The sequence below is a fragment of the Schistocerca serialis genome, chromosome 4, assembly GCF_023864345.2.
Source record: "Schistocerca serialis cubense isolate TAMUIC-IGC-003099 chromosome 4, iqSchSeri2.2, whole genome shotgun sequence".
NCBI lineage: Eukaryota > Metazoa > Arthropoda > Insecta > Orthoptera > Acrididae > Schistocerca > Schistocerca serialis.
The window spans coordinates 17332789-17359449 of record NC_064641.1 but is presented as its reverse complement, the minus strand read 5'-3'; the positions used below and the strand labels follow the sequence as shown (position 1 = coordinate 17359449).

Sequence of the window (26661 nt, the reverse complement as noted above, 5' to 3'; positions counted from 1 at the left end):
AGAGATGACGTTCAAAAGCATGTTAAATTCGAAAAATGTACCAGAAAATGATGGGAGAACATAATTAATTGCTTAATTTGGTATCAAAGGTGGTCCAATAGTTTAAGGAAATGAGGGTGACATAGAAAACCACTTAACAGAACTATAGGTTAAGTGCCGACAAAGGGCCGAACTTTAGGTTAAAACACCCAGTCTACAGTGCTGAACATTAGGTTATGCAACATGTTTGCCCCATGTAATCACTTCTTACAAGACCTACACGTTACCAAACATCAGAGAATGATGAGCAGGAGGAATCCAACCCCCACAAACTTAATGTTTTTATACCCTTGAATTTCCTGTTATGAGATCCTTCCTCTCCACCAATTTCCATATATTCCATACACAGCAATCGATTTCTGGACAAATTCTTGCGCTAAATAAATTAACTGTATTCCATACACCGCCATAAATAATTAAATAATATTCCATACATTTTCTAAAGTGTTTAAACAATATTCCACACGCTGGAACCGAATTCCCTCCAAATGACCGATCAATTGAGTCTCTTTTCCTGCCAATTTCTGGGAGGGATGTTGGGAGGGGAGGGGGCTTACCAGAGGGGGGAAAGTTAATTAATTGATTAGTTTAATTAAGTAGTCAATCAAATTGATAAGAGTGAGACGGGCTATCGAATAACTCAGACCTGAAAGTGTACCTGTAGCAGCGAGGGGTGAGGTTTCCTGAGTGGGGATGGGAGTTAGAGGGGGCAGGTGCACAATAGGTTAAGTGTCTGTCAATCAAAAGGAAGGATCCTCCTAGTAGAACAATAGGTTAAGGACCTGTCAATCAAAGGAGAACAATAGGTTTGCCCCTGAGTGCATACCTGCCTCTGAGGTAGGCAACCTGCACTAACAAAATGCGCTAATGGCTGCTTTGCTCTACTACTCAAATGTACTGTTCACTAATGAGGCTTCATTTCAATATGCTAAAACTTATTCCAGCATTGAGAGACTATTGTAAATGGTGAAGGAGAATTTATTATTGATGACTGAAGTCTCCATTATGTGTATCTGTTGTGTTCATTAAACTTACAGAATAATGCTATGAACTTATGTATCAACTTAATGACTGTGTCCATGAGGGCCAGAGATGGACCAATGTGTTATTGACTTTTTCTATTTGTGAAGCTCATTCTCTCGAATTAAGCATCCAGTTTCTCTGAAATTCTCACGACCTGTTTGCTTGCAGTCTGCACATGTACACCATACCTACAAATTTCCGTCCCATTTGGATAATTTCTCTGTGGTGCGTCATTTCTTTATTTTCTTTTCTTTTTTTGGTCTTAGAGTGTATTGCTGCACAGTCGTTGTTAATCTCGAAATAGTAACGACATAATGCTGAACTCACATACCATGAATACTGGATGTACTAGTAATACCTCAAACAAATACAGACACAAGTGAATCGCATGTGCATAGGAACTGAATTCAACAACGAAGAACTGTAAGAGAAAACAGCAATGAAATGGACTGAGCGATTATACACAAACATAAAAACTAATCGAAATATTGTCGAAATAAATTTGGGTCAATGAGACTGCTAATTTTTGCTGTTGTGGTAATTGAAAACAGGACCAGATAACTCTACAGACAGAAAAAAATATTGCCCACATGCTCTACCAGCAGACTACGGCACTCGCTGCCTGATGCTGCAGGTAAATAACTTTTGTAGGCACAAACAAAAAATAAATGTCTGCCTGTCTTGCTGGGGACTCATTACCGTTCCCTGTCAGTGATGGCGATAGTAACACCGCTGTTTCGTTGTTCATTTTCAGGAGAAGGCTGGAATCCCAGAATGCAGTACAAAAACAAAGGCTTCTCCAGCATTCGAGGAGGTCCTGGACGCCATTGGGTCCAGGGGGAAGTTCCAGACGAGGCTGAACATCGTCTTCGTTTGCTTTGCCTCATGCTTCGACCTGATGAGCGTCAACATGTTCTACCTGGCTATGCAGACTCCTGATCACTGGTGCTACGTCCCTGGCAGGGAGCTTTCCAACCTCTCAGTTGAGCAGTGGAAGAACCTCACCATACCGAGGTTTGTAGTGGGAAATACTTTAGCTTTCATCGATCAAATGTTCCATCGGTTCTTGTTAGAATCTTTAATACTTTATGGATGAAAACACACGCGATACTTGTGTAATATTATATAGTATTTATTATTTATTTCACAAATCGTTTTTTGCCTTTTATGAAATCATCAGGTACAAAGGTATGTGGTGCAGTGAAGTTTTATTGGACATTTTAAACTAGAATATCTGCAGAGTATCTCAATTTCCAGAGATGAAAAATGTTAACCTTAAGTTTAAGAGTAAAACAAGAGGGACGGTTTCAGTGTAAATGCGGTATAAGATTATTTAACTGAGATAAAATAAAGGAGGAAGACAAACATTTTTCGAGTAAATTAAATTAATGAACATATGTCCATCACACCAAGCTTAGTACTGAATGACCAGGCGCAGCTCCCTTACTCACCGCTACTAACTGCAGGTGTTCCTCATAACCCCATCCAGGCCACGTGGTAAATTCCACCCCTTACTCACGCGCCCCATTTTCCTCTATTTCAGTTATTACGATTTCTTATGTTGTGCGAAAAAATACTTTGTACAATCACAGATGGCTGGCTCATCTGCTTAATTTCTCTACTACAACTTATCTGTTTGTAATGTAGGAGCTATTAAAGACAAAATTATTTTTTTCAGCCACATCTTTGGAATATGTAAACGAATTTTGCTGTTGAATTTATTTTCTTCTATGAACAACTGTTGTACTTTGTATACAGCTAATGTGTAACATGTTTTACCTTGGTTAAATAGTCGTACATCGCATTTACACTGAAATAATCCCTGATGTTTTATTCCTAAACCTAACTTCGGAAATGGAGATAATCTGTAGATGCACCAGTTTAAAGTATTTGATCCAACAAAATTTCACTGTATCACATGCTTTAACTTTGCACCTGATGATCACGTAACAGCCGAAAACCGGTTTGAGAAATAAGTAATGAATGTTGTAGGATATTACACCACCGTTGTGTATATTGTCATTCATATTTTGGCTTTCATCTATTACAGTTGACTATTGATTCCATGGAAGGTGAAACACAGTAAGTACAGCTTATTATAGGTGTGCGTACGGCATAAAGTCCTGGTTTAACGTTATCATTCGGAATATGTAGCGTAAACAGAAAACGTTGCACTTTCAATATTAAAAAGTAATATACTGATGGCGCAGCTTGCTTGCTTGAAACGCGGGATATGTGCAAAGGGTGCAACTACTTTCAGAGTCAGATCTTGGAGAAAAATCTCTCAGAAAATCCAGAGAAGTTACGGTTCAATGACACACTGTAAAAGGAAGGTTTGGATACGGATCTTTCGCCTAGTTCTTCACACAACCGTCTAGTGCCTAAAAATGAAAACAGCAGACAGAAAGTGGGAACATTAATCTGCAAATTTAAAAATGAGTTCAGCCGTAAGGACACTTCTAATGTAATGTTGTCTGACCATCGTACGCACAAAAATAAGCACTACCAGTACTGAAAAGCAGTTTAGACCATTCGTTACGAAGACTGCTCCAGAAAAATTTCTATTACAAACAACTTTATGCGGAAGGTGACTATAGCTCAGAGTCATTGTGGATAATAATAACAATACTCAACACTCAATAACCATTCAAATTATCACAAAAATTATAACAACTAAGAAGTAAAGAATGGTGGGGTATTTACAAAAACCACAGATCTGTATCAAGGTGATTTATTCCTACCCTTTCAAAATTTCGCTCAGTGATTTGTATTCTTCGCAGATGAACTTGAAATGTGTCTATACTGACGTGAAACCGGTAGCTGCGAATAAAGCACTTTTCATACTGCTATGCGGCTTCTGGAAACACCTCATCGTTCTTGACTTTTTAATTGTTATAATTTTTTTGATAACTCGAATGGTTATTGAATGTTGACTGTTGTTATTGTTAGTCACAAATTCCTATTAGCTTTTACACCGAATACGCTGTGTAAAGTGCTCCTTATTGTTGCTTATCTTTACCAAGAATCTCTCAGTAAGAAAACAGCTGCGCAGAATCTATATTTCCATACATACTCTGCAAACCACTGTGAAGCGCACGGTTGTACAACATGTTAAGATGTTTTCGTTTTCCATTCACGGGAAAGTGATTGCTTAGTTGTCTCTGTGCTCGCTGTAACCAGTCTTCTTTTGTCTTCAAAGTACAACATACATAGGAGGTATGGTACATTCCTTGGATTGTCGGTTAATAATAGTTCTTGAAACTTAGTAAATAGGATGTAGAGGTATAGTTGGCTTTTATCTTGAAGCATTTTGTAAGCGGCCTGTGACAGGGGTGGGGGGTGGGTTGCGTGCGAGGGTTGGTGGAGTTAAACAAACACAGACAATCCCTCATACGACTATACACCTCGTTACGTAGCACATGCACATGGCCACAATATTCTATGACTGAGCGCCTAGACCTCACGTACCTATCTCCTGTCTGCTCTTGTTCTCTTTTTGTTCCAATCACCAGCTAAACATTGATCTGAATTGTTTATTTACTAATTAGCTGCGGGTTGGGGGAGCATACACACGGCCAGAACCACAAACATCTGGTAAAGACTCACATTTGTTCCACCAGTGCAACGTAGGCTGCACTGTTCACACAAAAGGTGCAAATAAGTGCGTGCATGACAGCTGGCATTTTTCGGAGAGTAATTTCTCGGGTTCTGTTGGTCACAGAGACAAGGGGTCAAGTGTTCTGGATAACCTTAGACCTAGAGACCATTTGTATACTTTCGGAATAACGGGCATGCTGTCGCTTCTTGTTTTTCTTTCCGGTTTGGCCATTTGAGGACAACGTTAATTCGCGTCAGTTTCTTTTCTTCTGGCCTTTCTCATTGTCCAATATTCTTTCATTCTCGTGCTTTGCAACCTTCTTCGCTCTTCTGACTTTGCTGTGGGTCTAGTTCCGTCTTCGAAACCTGTGAAAGCCTAGATTTTTTATTAAAAAACTATTCTTTTGTGTTACCTGTTTCCTGTATTCCTATTTCTTCTAGACGCCTTTGCACCTCTTGGACCCAGTGTATTTCGGTTCTCTTGTCCACCAGAAACAGTATTATTTGCTGTGTTAACCTCCCATCGTCCATTCTGAGGATGTGTCCAAAGATCAGACTCCTCCTTTCGCTGCTGATGTCCGAGATTCTCTCTACCTTGGTGTATAGTTCCTGGTTCTCTCGTCTTCCAAATTGACTACCTTGTGTTCTTCGAGGTCGCACTGTCCTCCTGAGAATTTTTCGTTCCACGCGTTCGAGTCTCTTACGTACTCCTGTTCTTACTAGGTTAAGAATTTCTGCTGCATGTAAGACTATTCTACAGTACAGAGTCAAAATTTAAACAATACACATTTCCTCCAGCCCAGGAAAACTGAACATATCGGTTGGTTGAAACTGGCAGGAGTAAAGCTGTGAGTACCGGGCGTGAGTCGTGCTTCGGTAGCTCAGATGGTAGAGCACTTGCCCGCGAAAGGCAAAGGTCCCGAGTTCGAGTCTCGGTCGGGCACACAGTTTTAATCTGCCAGGAAGTTTCATATCAGCGCACACTCCGCCGCAGAGTGAAAATCTCATTCTGGAAATATCGGTTGGTTCTTATAACATTAGGTGTGGTCTAGGGTGGACCTTAAGAGGCTTAGAAAGCACCATTTGTTCATGGGCAATTCCTGGGAAAACCTAAAAGAAGAAAAAAAAAAGATTTTCGGGTGTCAAAAGCACCAATTGTGGCGATATCGACTTCCATAATTTCTATTAACGGCAAATAGTCGAAATTTTTATCATATGTTTTTAAGATGATGTTATTCAGGAACCTTGCAGTTTTCTTCAGTATCACAACCATTAGCAAGATCCAGAGATTCAAAGTTACCGTACTTGCGCTTGTAAAATATGGAGGTAATATCTCTTGTGAGGCATAAATGTAGCTTTAACTCACGTAGTTAACATATGGAAAAAAACTCTAGGGTCACCGCAAGGGTTCTGAGGTCACAAAATAATGTTTATAGCCAGCATTTGTTCGCCAACAAAACTTTTTGACGCCTTGTCTCAGGAAAAACAACACTTCACGCCTGTACAACTACGCCCAAAGTGTTACTGCAATGACAAAAATTGGCTGAAAAGAAAACCCGGAAACATTGCAAGTAAAATATTTCTAATAATATTTTTTCTATTTTAAGATATCATGAGTCAGACATTTCGGTGATCTGCTATAAATGCGCAAAGAACCCAAGAAAAATGTCAATAAAACTATTTTGTGTTAAACTTATATTATGATTTCTTATTGTCTGTATGTGTCAAAGTATCTAAATTTGTCGAATTACACACATCAAAAAAAGTTTTGCATCACCTCGGTTCCGAGAGTTCCACAACCCGTACAGAAAATTGTAATAGAGATCAACATAAACATGATGTCTGCCCTTTTTATTGCTCATTAAAACCACACATTGCATATTGTACTACCATACAGCGAGACCTTCAGAGGTGGTGGTCCAGATTGCTGTACACACAGATACCTCTAATACCCAATAGCACGCCCTCTTGCATTGACGCATGCTTGTATTCGTCGTGGCATACTATCCACAAGTTCATCAAGGCACTGTTGGTCCAGATTGTCCCAGTCTTCAACGGCGATGCGGCGTAGATCCCTCAGAGTGGTTGGTGGATCACGTCGTCCATAAACAGCCGTTTTCAATGTATCCCAGGCATGTCCGATAGGGTTCATGTCTGGAGAACATGCTGGCTACTCTAGTAGAGCGGTGTCGTTATCCTAAAGGAAATCATTCACAAGATGTGCACGATGGGGGCACGAATTGTCGTCCATAAAGACGAATGCCTCGCCAATATGCTGCCAATATGGTTGCACTATCGGTCGGAGGATGGCATTCACGTATCGTACAGCCGTTACGGCGCCTTCCATGACCACCAGCGGCGTACGTCGGCAGCACATAATGCCACCCGAAATCAGCAGGGAACCTCCACCATGCTGCTCTCGCTGGACGGTGTGCCTAAGGCGTTCAGCCTCCAAACACGTCTCGACGATCGACTGGTTGAAGGATATGTAACACTTATCGGCGAAGAGAACGTGCTGCCAATTCTAAGCGGTCCATTCGGCAGGTTGTTGGGCCCACCTGTACCGCGCTGCATGGTGTCGTGATTGCAAAGATGGACCTCGCCATGGACGTTGGGAGTGAAGTTACGCATCATGCAGCCTATTGTGCACAGCTTGAGTCGTAACACGACGTCCTGTGGCTGCACGAAAAGCATTATTGAACATGGTGGCATTGCTCTCAGGGTTCCTCTGAGCCATAATTCGTAGGAAGCTGTCATCCACTGCAGTAGTATCCCTTGGGCGACCTGAGCGAGGCATGTCATTGACAGTTCCTGTTTCTGTGTATGTCCTCCATTTTCGAACAACATCGCTTTGGTTCACTCCGAGATGTCTGGACACTTCCATTGTTGAGAGCCCTTCCTGGCAGAAAGTAACAATGCGGACGCGATCGAACCGCAGTATTGACCGTCTAGGCATGGTTGAACTATAGGCAACACGAGCCGTGTACCTCCTTCCTTATGGAATGACTGGAACTGATCGGTTGTTCCTCCGTCTAATAGGCGCTGCTCATGCATGGTTGTTTACATCTTTGGGTGGGTTTTGTGGCATCTCTGAACAGTCAAAGGGACTGTGTCTGTGATACAATATTCACAGTCAACGTCTATCTTTAGGAGTTCTGGGAACTGGGGTGATGCAAAACTTTTTTTGATGTGTGTATGTCAATGAACTGTCAAAGGTTCAGTGAAGTGTAGAAATGGTTTTATATAAGCAACATACCTTGCTGTAGGAGGTAAAAGAAGGGTGCTAGTGGAGAAACACTCCTGTCGGAGCACAAACGAGGCGGCTATGTTCTTCTTTAAAAATCTCTGACAGAAGATGTGGGGTAGCAGCCCCTCAACTCTCATACCACCTTCCTCATCAAAAATTTTGGCATGCTGACATATTCGCGCTTTTTTGTGCTGAAACAGAGTAGCAGGCAAACAGTGACGGTGGAAGAGAGACGAGATAGTGTCGGTGAGAGAGAAAGAGAGAGGAGCCAGTGACGGTGGGAAAGAAAAAGTGGTAGTGTAAGAGAAAGAGAGGTGCATGAAGACAATAACAGTTCCATCAAAAGAGAGAGGAAAGAGGCAGTGTGAGTAAAAAAAGGAAGTGAGTGGATGGAGATAGAACCAGTGGGAGAAGAAGAGAAAGGAGACATTGGAAATGAAAAATACAGATGAGCGGAGACCATGCAGTGGCCTGGGGATCTGAACACTCTCAGACCAGCGGACTTTAACACGTAGGTATGGACCGAAATTTTAAGGTTTCGTTGGACCCCTGAAATTATTGAGGTGCCGGAGTATGGCGGGGACAGTGGCAGTGAGAAAGAAAGAAAAATGGATACAATGTAACTGATGATGATGATGATGATGATGATGATGATGATGATGATGATGATGATTTTTGGTTTGTGGGGCACTCGACTGCGCGGTTATCAGCGCCCGTACAAATTCCCAACCTTTACTCAGTCCAATCTCGCCATTTGCATGAATGACGATGAAATGATGAGGACAACACAAACACGCACTGCCCAGGCGAAGAAGATCCCCAATCCGGCCGGTAATCGAAACCGGGACCCCGTGATCTAGCAGTGCTATCCACTAGACCGCGAGCTGCGTATAGTGTAACTGAGTGAGGAGACAGTGGCAGCAGGGTATACTGTAAACCAATGGGTGAAAAGGGAGACAATGTGAGAGACGTATGTAGACTGTGGCAGTGAGAGGGAGATGCTAAGTATGAAGGCTTAACTTTAAAGAGAGACTGTGTAAGACGATTTAGAACGCTCTGTGTTAATAGAGCGCGAAAACGTCCACATGCTAAAATGTTAGGCGTGGAAAACGGAATGAGGATTGAGGTAATTGGTTTCCCACTTTTCTGTCAGAGTGTTTTAAAGAGGATCGTGTTCGCCTTTTCTTGTGCTCCGACAGGAGCGTTTACATAATTAGTATTTCTGCCACACGGTGTACTTGCAGTACAGTGTACCCTATTGTTGCACTGCACAGCCTCTCTATTCGACTACTGGTTCCGTAAACAAGCAAAATCGCTGTCGACACGTTTCTCGCCATTAATGTTAATTCATCCTAAGTGTTCTGCTAATGTTTTTTACGAGTGCACACACAACCGTTTCGCGGCGTGGCTGGCTGTTGATCTATCCATGCGATATGCGAACGAAAGTGTCCACTCGTAAAATTCAGTTACACAGATGACAATTAGAATAATCGCCGAATCAGGATCAAGTCCATGTTTGCTGATTCCGTAACAGTGGCGACGCGGCTAGCTGTTACCTTGACGATGTGGCACAGGACTGTGGAACTCGCACCTTTCATAATACTTCGCTGATACTGTTGAAAAAACTGTAAAACACACGGCCTTTACGGTGAAAGCCTTGACCATATCTCACCAAAGTGGTGGAATTTCCGTTTTCGCACCCCACGACTCCGGCACTATGTGTAGCGTCCACCGCTAAGGCACTAACTAGAGCACTGTATAGTATAAACTAGACAATCCACCACTTTGAAGGTGCTCGTTTAAAACTCTACGGAACACTTACAATTTAATATGTTCTAAAATTCATCAAATGTACATTCCTTGAGCAGATAATGTTACAGCGTAGCAAATGTATTCGCTCAGATTTGACTTTAAGAGGCAAGCAAATTAAAGTAGGTGATTAGACGAGTATTTCGAGATATGATACATTCACTTACGTTCCACGCAAATCATACGTTGCTCTACTACATATTTACCAAATACTGTTGAAATACGTCCCCAGTATTGTATTTTCGGGTCTAGTGAAGCAGGGGATACAACCCGTCGGCTTTGACCAAAGCTGTCGTACATTAGTTATAGATAGTAATGTCTTCACTTCGAGGCATAGATGATAAAACAGTTCTGTGTTCCGCATAAGCGCTATCATTGCACATTAAAATTATTCGCAATGATATTGAGGTAATTTGGAGTATTAGTTTGGTTTTGTAGAACAATTTATACTGTCTTATTTTCGTTTATAGGAATGGATTTGTCTGTTTGTGGGTATGTAATTTTCGTTACTGTCTGTCTAGGCGAGCTTCGGTTATTCCTCGATATTTCCCTGTGGTAAGTTCACTTTTCCATTTGCTTCTTTCACTGTATTTCACTATTTTGATATATTTCCCTGTTTTATTCCACCAATATGTGTATTTTCTTGTTGTGAAGTACGTAATAGAAATTTCTCAGCTGTCGATCTTCTTTCGTTTCCCAGCACTAGTATCAGTACGACATTTTCGAATGTGTACTTGCTATATCACAGGCGAAACCCCTGACACAACTAAAATTTGTATCCCGTCGTTCGCTTCGCCTTTACACCGACACTATATATGTCAATTGGCGAGCAAGATACAAATGTTGCATATAGCTATATAGCTCAAGTAACGAATGGGATACTATTAGCGTCCAAGGTAACAAGAAAACTACCCCATAGTGAAGTACGGGTACAAATTCTACATGTGTCGTCTTCTTGTCTCCGTGTAGTTCAGTTGTGGTACAGGTTGCAAATGTAACTTGCGTCTATTTCCACCTTTTCGTTACCCGTGTACATATATAGAGGTCAACGGAAGTCTGGTATACATATATTATATACTTTGGTCCTTCTGTCATCAGTAGTACTGATATGTACGTAACAAAGGACTGTCAGAAGTAGCGGAGACGAAATAAACAACACATCTACAATTTGTATCCCGTGTTCCACTTACGGTTTACTGAAGCGGAGGATACATCGTTCAAGTGAATAACAGAACAGTAATGCTAGTGAAAACGAAGAAATCGGCTTACGACAAACTCGTTTTCCGTACTGTACTCAGGCAACACACTTCGAGTGAGCTATTAATTTGTATCGGGTGTTTCATTTACAGTTTAGTGAAGCAGGGGATACATAGTTCAAGTGAACAACAGGACAGCAATGCTAGTTGAAACTAAGAAATCGACGTACGCTGAACTTGTATCCCGTACATCACTTAAGCAATACAGTTCTAAAGAGTTTCGAGATATAACTGACATACATGTAACGTGATGTATTCTTTGTTAGTAATATATTTCATTCATTTCTTTCTATTGTATTTTGCGGAGAAATACTAAGATACAAACACGCGATATCGTTAACGTGAAAATGCTTCTGGCCCTTATATATGTGAAGTACAGTTTTTCTCTTTTGCATTCCTTTGTTTCTGAACATTCTTCTCAGCTCTTTCATCTTTGTAATACATGCTCTCTGACCAATTCTGACGTCATTGGTCAAGGCTGACGGGTTGTATCCCCTGCTAAACTAAACCCGTATTTTCTGGTTTATCTACGTCAGTTTACGATAAGTAAGAGTTGCATTCGTAAACAGTTACGGAATAACGTTAAAATGGAACACAACAGGCATAAAATTCTAGTGTCTGATTCCACTCGTCAGCTTTGAGCAATGACGTCATACCAGAGGCAAGGATGCTAGATAGAGGCAACATTTGAAAGCAGTAGATGATATTCCTAAACAAAGGAATGTAGCATACGATAAAATTAGTCACAGTCCACGCTGTTATTTACTTAGGCGCGAATTGCATCGAAACGAGCTGAAGATAATAGAGGTAAATAAGAGCAAAACCAAAGAGAAATATTTATGCTTGAAGTAAATTACCGTTTAATTTATGTGAGAAAGAAAAATACAGAGAACCTTTAAATAAAATTAATTAAGCATAGCGCGTGATGAAGGCTTAAGATTATAAAATGGCGTTAATTTATAACAATAATTATTGAATCTAAGGGGTTTTGGGCGGGGAGAAACTAAAATGTAATACAACTACGCGAAAATGAAATAAATAATAACATATGTGAAACAGTAGCATGAAATTCGGAGACTGACACAACAATTCTAAAAAAAAGACAGTACACAAATAAAAAAATTCACAAAAAGTAAGAAGTATTGGAATTGATAACTAGAATTGACCTATATACGTTAATTCTAATTACCAATTCCAATATTAGTTACTTTTTCGCACGAGTTTAATTACAAATGCAGAAATCCTATTACATTTCAGTACACACACCTGCTGGAAAAACGATCTAAATAACGAACAATGGAAATATTGGAATCGATAACTAGAATTGACATATAGAGGGGGTAAGTTCTAATTACCGATTCCAACCATTCGATGGTTCATAATTTTGGACACGTTTGCCGTAAGTGCGTGAACTCGGTTTTTGTAGGATTTGTAGAGATCTTATTGATCGCTGGACTACGGCGAAAAAGTGAAAAAATAGTGAAGAGAGTAGTACCGAATGTAGGAAACATGTAGCACTGTAGTACACACGCTTGTTGCAAAAATGGTCTAAATAACAAACCGTGGATCGGTTGGAATCGGTAACTAGAATTGAACTATACAGCTTAATTCTAGTTACCGATTCCAATTTGGAATTCCCATTACTTGTGCACTGGCGTTGCTTTTAGGATTTATGTGTCGTTTTCTGTGAGCACATGTATTTTGAAAACAAAGAAAAAAGCTTTTTATTTACATTATACAAGTAGCCGCTCGATTTCATGCTTCTGTTCTTTTTTTTTTGTTTTTCATATACGTTATTATTTATTTCATTTCTCCCGTTGTTGTGTTACATTTTAAATTCTTCCAACCCTTTAACCCCCACTTTCCCGCAGTAGTCCTATTAATTCCATAATTATTTGATAATAAATTAACGCTATTTCACAATATCATGACTTCAGAATGTGATGTACTGTAATGGATTTAAAGGTTCTCTGTACTTTTCTCACTTACATAAATTACAATAATAATTTATTACAGACACGTGACTCCCCTTTTTTTATTCCTATTTACTATCATTACCTTCACATCTTTTCGACATAATTCATGGCTGAGTAATTAATCATGTCAACTGTGATGGTAATTTTATCGTATGCTACATTCGTTTGTTTACGAATATGATAGTTGCTTTCAAAGATTGCCTCTGTGTAGATTCTTTGCCTTAGGTTTGACGTCATGATGGGTGACATCTTGTAACCTCCCCCTCACTTATCGACCTTAATGACAGTGAAAATTGAAACCGCGTGTACCTAATGGAAATTTGGGAAAAAGCAATCGTCACCGAAGTTAATCTGTCGGTAAAGAGGGAGGAAAGGGTTACATCTAAATGAAAGGAAAAATGCAAATGAAACTGGTGGAAATTAATTTTGAAAAGGGGTAAAGTTAATGAAGAAAGTAAATGTGCGGCCGTTACGTCAACAATTAACTAGCGGTAATTAGATATTTGAGATTTGGGGGAAATTACAGTCGCCAGTCCTAAGGACAATTACTATAGTAACTGAAAAAGAAAGGTAATTACACATATAATTAGCACTAGAAGCGTGGCAACTGAAGGTTGACACGTGTAGTGTGAAAACTGAAAGCTTGTCAGAAGTAATAACTTTCGCTGCACTCTGACTTAATTTAGCAAAAGAATTAATAAAACCGGAAAACTGAAAGTTAATTTAGTGTCTGAAATTAATAAGAAGCTTTCTTTCTTAAGCACATCGAAATTCAGTAAAATACGGTTAGTCTTGGACTACCTCAACAATCATTTCAAAAGCTACTTGAATCTACGCAATTTAGAAATAAGAGAATTAACTTTGAACTTGAATTAAATGATTCTGAACAATTAACAATAGTAAAATTTAGTACGTACCAAGCTGAGCTGCAGTCACAGGTAACTAAAATACGGTAACAAAACTCGCACTCTTAATTTGTGCTTGTGTAATCTAAATATTGTAGCCAGCTGAACTTTGAAATTAAAGCAGTGAAATCGAATGATGCTGGCGTTTGAATTTCAACGACCCTCGGGCTCATTTCGGAAAAGGAAGGGACCCTGCTTGGCAATGCAATTGGGACAATGAGCAACAAAGGTTCATGCTAAGTTGCTGTAATTTTGCGAGGCAAATGGAACAATTTGAAAAGCTGAGGTCTGCCATACAGTTCTGAAACTTTACGTGTTTTTAGTCTTCCTTGTTGGTTGATTGAAGGTTTGAAGCCGTCGATCGAGGAGGTGGCGACAGTCACTCATAGTCGGCCGTCGCTGTTGCAGAAGCTGGATGTTGGCGCGCCTTCTTCTCGACACGGTCACCAGGCGAAACGGGCTCTTGATGTGCGCCAGCTAATGCTTCCCGTCCGCGACACCATGTCAGAAACTATCATCGCGAGTCGAGCGCAATTACATGCTGCCAAACCCCGAAAGCGCGGCAACTCGCGGGAGCGTCACACAACACCTGCTCCACTCGCTACTCCCGCCAGCCTCTCACTGCTCTGCCCGCGCTCCACGCGGCAGAGTTAACACTACCAAAGATCCTACACACTTTGATTCTTCACACGACCCATCGATGTAATCGTTCGATAGCAGTTTTCCCTAGGCAAGACCCAGCGTAAAAATACAAATAATATTTACGAAACAAACCAATTATACATCGACATAAGTGCATAAATATATATATACAAACAGTAAAACAATTACAATATATAAAGAGACAGAAATGTCATATCTTGAGGTAACAAAACAAGGAAAAAAATAATAGTACAATAGATGGAAATAGGAGGATATGCATTTCCGGCGTTACACGTGCCCCACATTGTCTGAGGATGTTCGTGTAACGTAAACAGACTCAGAAAATGTCCCAAAAAAGAAACAGCGGAAATGCATATGCTCAAAACATCATCAAACTTTAGCATTCGTCTAATTAAGCATAAATCAATTTTTAGACCATAATAATTGAGTGGAGACACTCCTAATCTTATTCCACTCTGTCATCTTGCACAAAATAAAACAGGTTGACAACATATTAAAATTCATAGAAAACATAGAAAATGGTTTAGCTATTCTAAAATTGTCAAAATTCCCAACAGTATCAAGAAATGGAATACTAATTACAAAATTAATCAGAGTACATGGTCATAAAAACAGGTAGATCAAAATACGCAAATTAATAATTAATTACATAGAATACACATTTTTACATGACCCATTCATAATTAATATTCTCGTCATGGGAGTCCATTAAACGCTAAACAAGAAAATAACACACATCAGATCGAAAAAAACATAAATATTGACGGTAGAATTCTTTCAGCTGTCCAGGAAGACAAAACAATTCCGCCTTCCGTACTCGCAAGTACAAAGAATGCCGACAGCGGCACAAGAGCCGACAGCGGCACAAGAGCCGACAGCGGCTCGCCTCGCCAGTATTGTTGCGCCCGCGTGTGCGGCACGCTTGATCTCACTCGCCTGTGTAACGGCATTTCCAGAACGTCCGTTTCACTGAATTCTTTCGGAAAAACTCACTCCCGAGTAATCTCAAGGAGTCCATAAACACTATCACAGTGGATAACTCAACACTGTCCATCATCACACATGTACAAGCCTGAAACTCAAAACAGCGTCTAAGTACATCGGCAATGACTAGTAAAACACATATTCATGGGATCTCACAGCTAGTTACAAAATCATATTTACATTGCTTAATCTACTGTGACTCAGCTGAGAACTTAAACTAGCAGCTTGGATTTTTAAATTGATTAATATTCAGTAACTCTTAAATCATTTAATCAACATAAATTACTTATTAATTACAACTTCTTTAATGACCTCTAGGTCAGGCAAAAGCATCGCCACATGGCACATCCTTAAATCTTACACTCTATATCTACATACTGCACAAATTACCCTATCTGTGGTACTAATCAATCCTTGGTTGGTACAATTTCAGGTCTACAATGTTTCGTATACCTAATCGTTTTCCAGAGCTTGGATACTCTAAGCAATAAGCATTTGTGTGAGGTATACCAATGACTTTATATGGTCCATTATAAACAAACTTAAATTTAGAGATTTCATTGTCTATCTCGCTCGATTTCTCATGAGCTTTTACAAGTACTAAGTCTCCGATCGCAAACTTAGCAAAACGCGCTTTAGCGTCATGACGACGTATGCGAGCATCGGCTTTAAGCTTCATTACTTCTCGCAAACGATCTTTTTTCACACCAATACTAATGTCAATCCGTGGAGGGAATTTGATTACCTCTTCCACTAAACTTTTACTTCTGTCATGCAACAGGATTTCCTCTGGAGAAAATCCCGTCGATTCATGTCTCAAGGTGTTCATAATTCTCTCAAATACTGCTACATATTTGCCCCATGCCCTATGGTTGTGATGGCAGTAGGTACGGGAAAGTCGGCCTCGTCTTTGTTCGTGTGTTACGTTTGACACACCTTCTACAATACTTTCCAATTCACTTTCTACATTATTGTCAATGCCGAGATTCCTCACATTACAGTAGTTCAATTTCATACCTACGTGAATAGCATCCGGCCAGTTAACAATGTGTATAGACTGGTATTGCCTATGCACACCGTCTCCTGCCTCGTCAAAACTAACTACTATTGTTTTATCTTGTGACGTACATGTCAAAGTTTTGCTTTCGCAATTAATCACTGCACGGTACTTTAATAGCCAATCTAACCCGATAATTACTTCCGTAGTTAAGTCTGGCACGACGACAAACTCTTGTTCAAATCGTGCCCCACAAATCTCGAAGTTGACAAAAATCTGTTTTGTGACCGGTTTACTGGCCTTCCCAGTAGCACCGATAATTTTCACTCCTGTTACTGGCATAACTACGATGCCAGGTCTATCTTTCAGTAACTCAAATATTTTCCCAGATACAACACTCAATTCTGCACCGGTGTCAATCAACACGTTTAGTTGTAGGTCGTGCATATTACCAGACACTACTATCTGTCTACACTTGTCCTCGACTGTTTCTTTATTTTCCCACAGTAAATCCTCGTCTATATCCAGGTCATTCCAGAAAAAACCATCCGGCTTTGATCCTAAATCCGGTTTATCTGGCGGCTTTTTCAGCCTCTGTTCACATACAGTTTTAATTTCAACACGTTTGTCCTGAGGCTTAGTCTGTAGTTTCACCTCCAATACCGAAACCTTTTCCTGTAACTCGTCAACTAGCGAGTGTTGCTTTGCTATCAATTCACTAATTGTCACCTTTGTTGATTCCTCTTTAATCAGATTCATCTCATCTGCCAATCTATCTGGAGACATGTGCCCAGTAGTATCTGCAATTACTTCCTCTAGATCTGCGCAACCCACACTGTTATCTTCTGACCGTATAATGTCAGCTCTAACCTCATACACGCTGTAATCTACGTGCTTTTCTACCAATCGTGTCCGGCTATCACTAAAATTTTCGTAATCTATCTCCTTAATACTCTCGCAATGTTTAAACTGGATGTTCGCGTCGGATGGGTCGGCTACTTCTACCACTACAACTTTCGGTAAAGTCTGCCGGTTAGGGCCAGAACTTTCCGTTACTACTTCAACATTCAACTCCTGCGGGACGAAACACGACGCATCTTGCTCGTGTTCCCCCTTAACATCAACTATTTCTAGTAAAGTCTGCCGGTTAGGGCCAGAACTTTCCATCACTTCACAATCACTATCTTCCTGCGGGACGAGACGCGGCAAATCCTGCCCGCGCTCCCCATAAACACTTCTCCCGTACAGGCCCCTATAATCTCTTAGTTCGTCGTATAAGCGACCGAACTGCCTTAACCAGACCTCATCCCTCTCTGCATCCCCTCGCTCGATGACGGACGTTTTATCCGACATCTGATCTTCTTTCAACACTTGCGAATCATTCTTAAACTCAATCTCCAGTTCCGCTGTGGGTATTACAGCTGCCACTTTATAGTCGATTTCCGGAACACTACTTAAATTGTTCTCACTGACAGTGAATGTATTTTCTACTGCCGTGTCTACAGCTGATCTACTACTTGTGGGGCGCACTCCTTTCCCCTAATACTGGCACACTCTCCCGCCGTTGATTATCCCATACGGAATTTTCATAACGACGACACCTGGGTTTTCTCCTGTTATTGGGCCGCCAAAATTTCTCCACGCCCGGTCGGCCCCTCACCGGCGCGGCTAATGGTTTCCCTGTCTCGTCCCAGCAGATACGCTCCCCGGATACTGCTGAGGCGGCTGGTCACACCCTCTGGCGTTATTACTATTCTGCGCAGCCCGTATCACGCTAGTATGATACTGGTTTCCGTCATTCCGGTTATTATTTGCATTGTACCGATTGTCATTACGGCCTGAACCATTATTGTTATTGCTGCCAAGATTGCGGTATGCATTATTCCCATGGTTATCGTTGTTGTGGTTCCCGTTGTTGTTACCACGGCCTCTACCACTGTCGCGATTATTGCGCCAATTGTCCTCGTCCTCAACTCTTTCTAGGAAATCATTGATTGTCTTGTAACTGCTTCCTATGTAGCGCTTTGTATCATCTGGAAGCTTCTTGTAGAGTTCCCAGACTATTTCGGATTCCGTGCGGCGATCACGAAAATATTCCAACTTGCGGATCCAGCCCTCACAAAACTCCTTCATCGAAACGCGCGAATTCGCTTCGAAAGGCCTCGATACGACAAATTCGCGCCAGACACCTTGCTGTTTCTGCTCTGACCAGTATTCAGCCAGAAACAAAATTTTAAACTCGTCAAAAGTCAGGTTCGTAATGTTGAGGTTTAAGCCCCAACGCTTGGCATCACCAGCCAACACATCAATAACCGCATTAATTTTCTCTCATTAGTCCATGATCTGGGTAAAACTCTTTCACAATTTTTAATGAAATCCGTCGGGTGTATACCGCCTTTTTTCAAGGGGTCGAACCGCTCCTCTTTCGTCAACAACTCCGAACTATGTGCACAGATTGGCACATAGCTCTGTTTTTCGTCAAGTTTCCTTTCTAATTCCGACACCCTCGTAATCACTTGGCAAGTGGTTGTCGCAAGCGTTTCCACTTCCCTCTTTTTCTCTTCGCAGGTATTAGCCTGCTTCGTCACTTTGGTATCTACTTCGGATACTAAAGCCTTTAAAGTTTCCACCTTCTGATGATCCTCTTTTCTCACTAATTGAATTTGTTCCGTCACCTTATTCTCGATGATCGGAGCAACTGCGTCTCCTACACTTTTCTCGATTCTGCTAATTTCGGAATCAAAACGAGTATTTGTGCTCGCAATTTCCGCCTGGACGCCTATCATTTCCCGTTTAAGATTACCGATTTCGGTATTAATTACAACAATATCTTCTTTGATTTTATCAACTTTTGTGTTAATAACTCCAACATTGTTGATAACAACGTTAATAGCTTTGTTCTGATTGTCTAGCATCCGTTCAAATTTTTCAGACTGAGCTTCTTGCTTGGCAGCCTGAGCTTCTTGTTTGGCAGCCTGATCTTCTTGCTTGGCCGATTGACTCTTGATTTCGTTAATCAAAACATTCAATAAATCAGTTAAATTCCCGGAAACTACCGGTTTTACTTCCGCAGCGGATTCCTCTTTAATTGTCCCCCCGTATTCGTCATCAAGGGATTCAGATTTGATTTTCACTTCTGATTCCGAAACATTTTCTAAAGTTTGGAATTCCATTTCTGCTCTTTGTTGCGTTTCGGCGGTCGCGTCTTTCATGTTAGCCGCCTGCCCCTGAACAATGGGTACCGCGGTGCGCGTTTCCCACTGTTCGACCGATTGTTCCGTATCCAAGTCTACCAAATTTTGGTAATTGTTGCCTTCACTCATTTTAATAATTTTCAATATAAATGCCAAATCTCAAATATAATTAGGATTACTCCCACTACTTGTTCTCGCTGACGTAACGCCCTGTACGTAACCAGTACTTTGTTACGAGATTTGCACCATACAAAATTCGTGTCCAGAACAACCTCAAAACTGAAGATTGTCCTGTCACCAGGTCGCCACGTGTAACCTCCCCCTCACTTATCGACCTTAATGACAGTGAAAATTGAAACCGCGTGTACCTAATGGAAATTTGGGAAAAAGCAATCGTCACCGAAGTTAATCTGTCGGTAAAGAGGGAGGAAAGGGTTACATCTAAATGAAAGGAAAAATGCAAATGAAACTGGTAGAAATTAATTTTGAAAAGGGGTAAAGTTAATGAAGAAAGTAAATGTGCGGCCGTTACGCTAACAATTAACTAGCGGTAATTAGATATTTGAGATTTGGGGGAAATTACGGTCGCCAGTCCTAAGGACAATTACTATAGTAACCGAAAAAGAAAGGTAATTACACATATAATTAGCACTAGAAGCGTGGCAACTGAAGGTTGACACGTGTAGTGTGAAAACTGAAAGCTTGTCAGAAGTAATAACTTTCGCTGCACTCTGACTTAATTTAGCAAAAGAATTAATAAAACCGGAAAACTGAAAGTTAATTTAGTGTCTGAAATTAATAAGAAGCTTTCTTTCTTAAGCACATCGAAATTCAGTAAAATACGGTTAGTCTTGGACTACCTCAACAATCATTTCAAAAGCTACTTGAATCTACGCAATTTAGAAATAAGAGAATTAACTTTGAACTTGAATTAAATGATTCTGAACAATTAACAATAGTAAAATTTAGTACGTACCAAGCTGAGCTGCGGTCACAGGTAACTAAAATACGGTAACAAAACTCGCACTCTTAATTTGTGCTTGTGCAATCTAAATATTGTAGCCAGCTGAACTTTGAAATTAAAGCAGTGAAATCGAATGATGCTGGCGTTTGAATTTCAACGACCCTCGGGCTCATTTTGGAAAAGGAAGGGACCCTGCTTGGCAATGCAATTGGGACAATGAGCAACAAAGGTTCATGCTAAGTTGCTGTAATTTTGCGAGGCAAATGGAACAATTTGAAAAGCTGAGGTCTGCCATACAGTTCTGAAACTTTACGTGCTTTTAGTCTTCCTTGTTGGTTGATTGAAGGTTTGAAGCCGTCGATAGAGGAGGTGGCGACAGTCACTCATAGTCGGCCGTCGCTGTTGCAGAAGCTGGATGTTGGCGCGCCTTCTTCTCGACACGGTCACCAGGCGAAACGGGCTCTTGATGTGCGCCAGCTAATGCTTCCCGTCCGCGACACCATGTCAGAAACTATCATCGCGAGTCGAGCGCAATTACATGCTGCCAAACCCCGAAAGCGCGGCAACTCGCGGGAGCGTCACACAACACCTGCTCCACTCGCTACTCCCGCCAGCCTCTCACTGCTCTGCCCGCGCTCCACGCGGCAGAGTTAACACTACCAAAGATCCTACACACTTTGATTCTTCACACGACCCATCGATGTAATCGTTCGATAGCAGTTTTCCCTAGGCAAGACCCAGCGTAAAAATACAAATAATATTTACGAAACAAACCAATTATACATCGACATAAGTGCATAAATATATATATATACAAACAGTAAAACAATTACAATATATAAAGAGACAGAAATGTCATATCTTGAGGTAACAAAACAAGGAAAAAAATAATAGTACAATAGATGGAAATAGGAGGATATGCATTTCCGGCGTTACAATCTGACACTAGAATTGACCCAAAATTTTATGTCAGCACAAGAGGGAATTGCATGACTACTCAAAGTATATTACTGATGCGAATTTTATTGAGTATCTCAAAAGCTTTAAAAGAAATCTGTCAGAAGTTATTTAAAACGTAAAAAAAAGAAAAAACTGCTAATATTTTGTTATTACGAACAAGCTGCGATACAGCATTGTTAATTTACTCTTTCCATAAAATTAACAGCTCCTTAAGATGAATTGTGGTTTTATAAAGCTGTTGTAAATAAAATCAAGAAAAGTAGCTTACTGTAAACTTACAATATTACGTCATGTTACGTAAACATAATCTGCAGCAAGACTAAATAAACACGCAACTTACATATATAATTTCATGACCACCGCTCTGTGAGCACATATATTTTGAAAACAAAGAAAAAAGCTTTTTACTTACATTATACAAGTAGCCGCTCGATTTTGTTGTTCAATCTTTGCGCCTTGAATTTACAAGCCACCTTCTACGCCGATCTATATCTGAAGGAAACCGATAAAACTTATACCATGTCTGCTATTATTTGAGCAGTTTGGAGCTGCACACTCAACCTTTTGACGCTGTGGAACAATAAAACTAAACATAATTCGTTGATTCACTTTCCTACGCCACGCGAAGCATACAACACTGTCTTCGGATTGGGATTCAAAATAGCGAATTGTTCAGTTCGGTACCAATAGGAATTCAACCTTTTAATCCTATACAAATTCCATTACTTAATACAGCTATTCTTTTAGCCAGTGCTTTATCTCTAACAATGACGTCACTCTCCGCGCTCCAGAGGGAGGCGACTGTTTATACTGCGATGGGGCAGGCAACGACATTACAGTCTGTCAGCTCAGGTTTTTCAGCATCTCAATGACGCTGTCGGATGACCCGTTGGTCAAACAAACCTGCGACCATTTGTGCTGCCCTATTTCCTTACATTTGATAACACCTGTAGTCGTATTTCGTATAGGTCCTACTCAGTAGAACAATATTCTGGACGTACGAATGTTTTGTAAGCAGTCTCATTTGTATCCCCGTTGAATCTTCCCAGTATCATACGAATGAACCAATGTACACCTCCTGGTTCACATACGACTGAGGTTTTGTTGTCATTCCATTTCATATTCCTACAACGTATTACACCCAGGTATTTGTAAGAAGTGACTGATTCCATTTGTATTTATTTGCACCGTAGTCGTAGGATTGGACTATTAGCGTTTTGTGAAAAGCAAAAATTTACATTTCTGCACCTTTAAAGCAAGTTGTTAGTCCTTGCACCGCTTGAAATCTTATCAAGCTCTGACTAGGGATGGTGGTTATCGAAATAACTGGTTTTCGATTACATCGGTTTTTTCCACGCAGTGTAATCTATTAAAACAGCTGAAAATAACCGGTTTCTGAAATAACCGATTTTCGGTATTTTGCTCCTATTATTTCCTATAATGAACGTAGATATCGAACAAAGATTGAGAAATTTTGACGTTTTACATAATACCACAATATTTCAAACCAGTGCGAAGCAAAATTATTCCATTTTAAAAAAGGTTTATTTAAGAACAAAAAATTTCAGCACTGCTTCTATGGCTAACAGATATTTCGATTTTTTTACTCGGTTATTAGTTAAAAATAAAAAAAACACCTATTATAGCCGAGACCAAAGAAATACCGAAAAATGCTGGTTATCCAAAACTAAAATAGCGGTATCGGTTTTAACCGGTTTGTTTTTCCCATACCTAACTCTGACTGTTTGTGCAGTTTTTTTCATTACAGATAAATGAATCACTTGCAAAAGATTTGAAGTTACTATTTATATTGTATCCCAGGTCACGAATATACAACAAGAATAGCAAGGGATCCAACACATTTTCCTGAGCACACCTGAAGTTACCTTTACTCTGTGCATGATTCTCCATCCAAGACAACATCCAGAGACACGACTATCAAGAAATCCTCAATGAAGTCACCAATTTCGTCTGATATTCTATTTCACTCTTGGTCTACTTTCTTGAATAAGCTTTGACGTGACACTGAGACAAATTCTTCGAGGAAAACAAGAATTACAGAGCAAAATTGCTAAATTTCGTCTGTCCGGTGGCCCAGGTCTTATTCTAAGCAGGAACATTGTGATTGTCCTGGAGAAACAGAAAACAGAAGCTTACCTCCACACTTAATTCTTATGATGATGAGGGAGTGACGTGAGCAAGTCAGATATCATTTTCACACCAATACACCGTGCGGAGTCGAAAAGGAAGATTAGGATTTTACATCATGACGTGACAAGCTCACCAGAGCTACTAGGGTGGGCGAATCAACGATTTAATTAAACCAGGGTCCGATTGAGGTGGTGCAGTGATGAGACACAGCACTCGTACAAAGGGCGTTAAAAAAGTTTTGCTCAGTCGTCTCTAATTTTTTTAATTTTTTCCAGGAGGAGAATGAAATTTTTTGTGAACATACTTGGAACATTTAGCTATACATTGAGCCTGCTCAATGTAGCCTCTATCAGCTGTGACGCATCTGGCCGAACGTTATTTCCATGATGTAAATACACTTTAGTAAAATTCTGGGGATTGACTTTTTTACACCATCGCTTGACACAGGAATTTCTCACTATCGAATGTTTTGCCGCTAAGGTGGGCCTTCAGACGACCAAAGAGGTAAAAATCAGAGGGAGACAATTCCGGACTCTAGGGAGGATGAGGAACAATTTTCCAACCCATTTTCCTGATTTTCTCCTGCGTCATAAGGCTGTATGGGGGTTTGGCATTGTCATGGTGTAGTCTGACGAGCTGACCCTGAAGCTGTGGTCTGTGGGTCTTGATGGCACGTCGCAGCTTGTCCAATGACAAACAGTAACGGTCCCGGTTAATTGTGAAGCCAGGTTCCAAAAAGTCAATGAAAATGACACCACACTGATCCCAGAAGGAGGCCATCACCTTTGGGCCTGCTGTTCATGAAAGTCTTGGTTTCTTCTTCCGAGGGGAACCCGGATGACGCCACTCCATGCATTGGGTTTTGCTCTCAGGTTCGGACAAAAACAACCATATTTCATCCTGGGGTAACACTGTTTCCACTCTTCAGTAAAGGTCTTCATAAGACCCCCGCACACATTTTTCCTCATTTCTCTTGTCAGTAATCTAGGCACCCAACGCGCACATATTTTTCTATACCTTAGTGACTGCGATACCACACTACCCAATGACAAACGAGTCATTTCAGCAAGCTGTCGTGTCGTCACACATCTGTCATTTTGGATGATTTGATCAATGGTCTCCTTATTCACATCAGTCACTGCCGTCGATGGTCTACCGCATTGTGGATTGTCCAGTAGAGAGAAATCACCTTCTTTAAACCTCTGCAACCACCGCTGGATACTGCTGCGATCCACTGTGTCCTCCCAAAAAACAGGGAGCAACTTCCCGTGCATCGATGTGGCAGAGTCATCGTCGTTCTTGAAGAGGAACTCCATCACCGACCGTTGTCGCAACCTGACATCTACTCCACGGTCCTTTATGGCTCACCTGTAAATAAAAGGAAATACTTTTATACACCAACTTATAGCTAAATGTTCCAGGTGTGTTCACAAAAAATTTCATCCTCCTCCTGCAAAAAATAAAAAAAATTAGAGACGACTATGCAAAACTTTTTGAACGCCCTTTGTATTTGGGAAGACTGACCTCCACCCGGTCATACAAATTTAGGTTACCTGTGATTTCCCTAATTCACCCAAGACAAAACCTGGGATCGTTCGTTTGGAAGACTAAGCCTGGTTTCCCTTCCCTTTTTTCCATAATACGATTAATCACTACGTCTCTGACAACCTCGTCGTCGACAAAAAGTTAAACCATCTGATCTTCCAATACCCGGATAGCTGGATGGGAATTTGAACCTTCGCCATGTCATGCAACTGTTGTTGTTGTGGTCTTCAGTCCAATGACTGATTTGATGCCGCTCTCCATCCTACTCTATCCTGTGTAAGTCTCCTCATCGCCGAGTAACTGCTGCAACTTACATCCTTCTCATTCCGCTTACTGTATTCATCTCTTGGTCTCTCTTTACGATTTTTTATCTTGGACGTTTCTCTCCAGTACCAAATTGGCGATCACTTAATGCCTCAGAATGTGTCCTATCAACCGATCCCTTCTTCTAGTCAGGTTATACAACAAATTTATCTTCTCCCCAAATCTATTCAGTACCTCCTCATTAGTTACTTGATCTACCCACCTAATCTTCAGCATTCTTATGTAGCACCACATCTCCAAAGCTTCTACTCTCCTCTTGTCTAAACTATTTATCGTCTGTTTCGCTTCCATACATGGCTACATCTATACAAATACTTTCAGAAAGGACTTCCTGACGCTTAAATCTGTACTCGATGTTAACAAATTTCTCTTCTTCACAAACGATTTTCTTGCCATTCTCAGTCTACATTTTATATCCCTCCCACTTCCACCATCATCAGTTATTTTGCTCCCCAAATAGCAAAACTCGTCTTCTACTTTAAGTGTCTCATTTCGTAATCTAATTCCTTGAGTATCACCTGATTTAATTCGACTACATTTTCTTATCCTCGTTTTGCTTTTGTTGAAGTTCGTCTTATACCCTCCTTTCAAGACACTGTCCATTCCGTTCAACTGCTCTTCCAGGTCCCTTGGTGTCTCTGACAGAATTATAATATAATCGGCAAACCTCAAGGCTTTTATTTCTTCTCCATGGATTCTAATTCCTACACCGAATTTTTCTTTTGTTTCCTTTAGTGCTTACGCAATATACAGATTGAGTAACATCGGGGATAGGCTACAAACCTGTCTCACTCCCTTCCCAACTACTGCTTCCCTTTCATGCCCCTCAACTCTTTATAACTGCCATCTGGTTTCTGTACAAACTGTAAATAGCCTTTCGCTCCCTGCATTTTATCCCTACCATCTTTAGAATTTGAAAGAGAGTATTCCAGTCAGCATTGTCAAAAGCTTTCTCTAAGTCTACAAATGCTATAAACGTTGGTTTACCTTTCCTTAACTTAGCTTCTGTGAGAAGCGGTATTCGAAT

At 40.6% G+C, this 26661-nt stretch overlaps 1 protein-coding gene across 1 annotated transcript in view; it reads left to right on the top strand.

Annotated features, from left to right (window-relative positions):
* The window catches only part of LOC126473674 (beta-alanine transporter-like), a 56844-nt gene that overhangs the window by 10433 nt on the left and 19750 nt on the right, over positions 1-26661 (top strand). Inside the window, exon 2 of the mRNA XM_050100909.1 lies at positions 1817-2076. Within this exon, the coding sequence (XP_049956866.1) occupies positions 1817-2076 (260 nt within the window). The remainder of the gene's footprint in view (positions 1-1816; positions 2077-26661) is intronic.